Here is a 2,416-nt window from a genome sequence, read left to right as displayed (position 1 = left end):
TTCTACATGCAGGATGTCATAATATGACCCCGAATGTCATAATATGACCTAGGATATCATAATATGGAAGAGATATTTTTATCCAACTATTTTTTAATACGTATTTAATACTTACAGCTTTATTTTTTTATTTAAAAATTTTGAATGATAAAAATGCTCATGTTCTTTGAAAAAAATTATGATATCATGTGGATATTATAACATCCTGCATTATATTATAACATCTTATAAATAAAAATTATGACTTTCTGAATGCAGGATGTTATAATATGGATATAGGATATCATAATTTTTTTAAAAAATAGAATATTTTTATCATTCAAAATTTTGAACGAAAAAATAAAGTTATAGGCATTAAATACGTATTAAAAAGCAGTGACTATGTGGACCAATCGAACAAGACAATGTGCTCCACGTTAGATTTTCTAGACCGCCCACAGTACACAAAGAATTTGCTGCTTCCAATATAGTAATCCTTGCAACATTACCCTGATGTCCAGCCCTTGTAGAATGGCTTGGAGGCTAGCCCATTAGTAACCTAAGGGGGTGTTTGGTTACATTTTTTGATTTTTGATTTCTAAAAAGTATTTTTTTTTCAATTTTTGCTACGAAATAAAAGTAAAAAAGTAAAAAGTATGTTTGCTAACTAGTTGCTATAAAGCAAAAAAAAGCATATTTGGTAAGTACATAATATTTTGCTATTATTTTACATATTAAAAAATAAGATTCAAATCATTGAGTCAAACCATATGCTCGAGCTAATCTATTAGTAATTCTATATCTAATTGCACCCATCTCTCATCGAGAGTTAACAGTCTTATCAATACTTATAGTAGTCTGGTTAGAGACGTCAATCTCATCTTCAACAATAACATTTTCATTTGCATACTCAATAAAGAAACTATCCTCTCGTGCCTTCTTCCTAATATAATTATAAATTGCATATGCAGCCATAACAATTCGTGCTTGCTTTTATAAAGAATATGGAGTTATCTCTTTTAAGATAGAAAATTGCTTCTTCAACACTCGAGCATAGCAGAGTATGCGTAAGCTGGGAGCATGGTTGCAATTATCATCTAATTCGGCTTCACATCATTACCATCCTACCGCATCTCCTCAAACAAAGCCAATGCACGGTCTGCCAGCCCATTCTGAGAGTACCCTGATATCATCGTAGTCCAAGAAATGATATTTCTACTAGGCAATGTCGTAAAGAGCTCCTCTGCAGCCTTAAAGTTCCCGACTTTTATGTACCCTGTAATGAGGCCATTCCATGATGAGGTATCTCTAATACTCATTAAATCAAACAGGTGATGCGTATCATTGATCTCGCCACATTTAGCATACTTATTGATCAAGAAGCTACCCACATAGTGGTCTTGCTCGAGGCCCTACCTCAAACACTGGGAGTGGACATATTTTCCAAAGGGTATAGAGCTGACATCGGCGCAGCATTTGAGCACAAATGGGAAGGTGAAATTGCTGGGCAACAGGCCATGGAAGAACATTTTGTCGAAGAGATTGAGGGTGTCCTCTGGTGTGTCGTAGACGGAGTGACCCCAGATGAGGGCATTGAAGAGGAGGGAGAAAGGGCAAGGAGTGTGGCGGAGGAGGAGGGAGGCAACACGAAGATCGCCAGAGCTGGAGTACATGGCTGCAATCCTCGCGGCAAGGATGGCATCATATTGGAGGCCTCGGAGGGTGACGTGGGCGTGGAGCTGGCGGCCGAGGCGGAGGAAACCAGAGGTGCGAGTGAGGAGCTGGAAGATTGGGATGTAGAGAACCAAAGGGAGGGGGAGGGGGAGGTGGCGAGCATCGCGGGAGTAAGGGTAAATTGGAAAGAAGTAAAAGCAAATTTTAAAAAACAAAAAAAATTTACTTTCCACAAAAAATAATTATCTTTACTTTTTTATTTTTATCTTTTACTTTTTGATGTTACCAAATATTATTTTTTGATTTTTACTTTTCAAAAATCAAAAAACATAAAAAGTACTTATTTTTGTGGTTAACCCAAAGGCATCTTAAGTAAATTAAAGTTGTGCTAATAATTGAAATCTTCTATCACATCTCCTACTATATTTTGTGAAAACACTTGGGCATACATCGTTGATTCAGAGATCTCGTGTAATGGCACGTGAGGAAGGGCAAGAATTGAATAGGTAGAAAGTTTAAGGAAAAAAAAAATCCAACTATGGTAATTAAGGCAAAGTTCCTGACTATTATAGCGTTCGAAAATGAGACCTCCATGTGCATTTACGAGTCAAATGCTAGTCTCTGTTTCCTTTTTTTTTTTCCCACTAAAATACTGGCTTGTGTTTGATAGAGAGTTCGAGAAAAGGCTATTGATGGGTTCCTATAGAACCGACGAATTTTCACAGACGGAACAGGAAGTCTACCGTCCTAGTAAAAACTCTTT

At 36.6% G+C, this 2,416-nt stretch overlaps 1 protein-coding gene across 1 annotated transcript; it reads right to left on the bottom strand.

Moving 5' to 3' along the window:
- Positions 1-803: 803 nt before the first annotated feature.
- Positions 804-1,805, bottom strand: LOC109505021 (pentatricopeptide repeat-containing protein At5g56310). Its single transcript, XM_019846826.3, has 2 exons — positions 1,396-1,805; positions 804-1,255 (listed from the first exon to the last, which is right to left on the bottom strand). The coding sequence occupies exons 1-2, from the start codon at positions 1,650-1,652 to the stop codon at positions 1,231-1,233; spliced, it is 282 nt and encodes a 93-aa protein (XP_019702385.1). The 5' UTR covers positions 1,653-1,805; the 3' UTR covers positions 804-1,230.
- Positions 1,806-2,416: the final 611 nt, after the last annotated feature.

The sequence above is a fragment of the Elaeis guineensis genome, chromosome 3 (genome assembly GCF_000442705.2).
Source record: "Elaeis guineensis isolate ETL-2024a chromosome 3, EG11, whole genome shotgun sequence".
NCBI classification, from domain to species: Eukaryota; Viridiplantae; Streptophyta; class Magnoliopsida; order Arecales; family Arecaceae; genus Elaeis; species Elaeis guineensis.
This window is presented reverse-complemented; position numbering and strand designations above follow the sequence as displayed.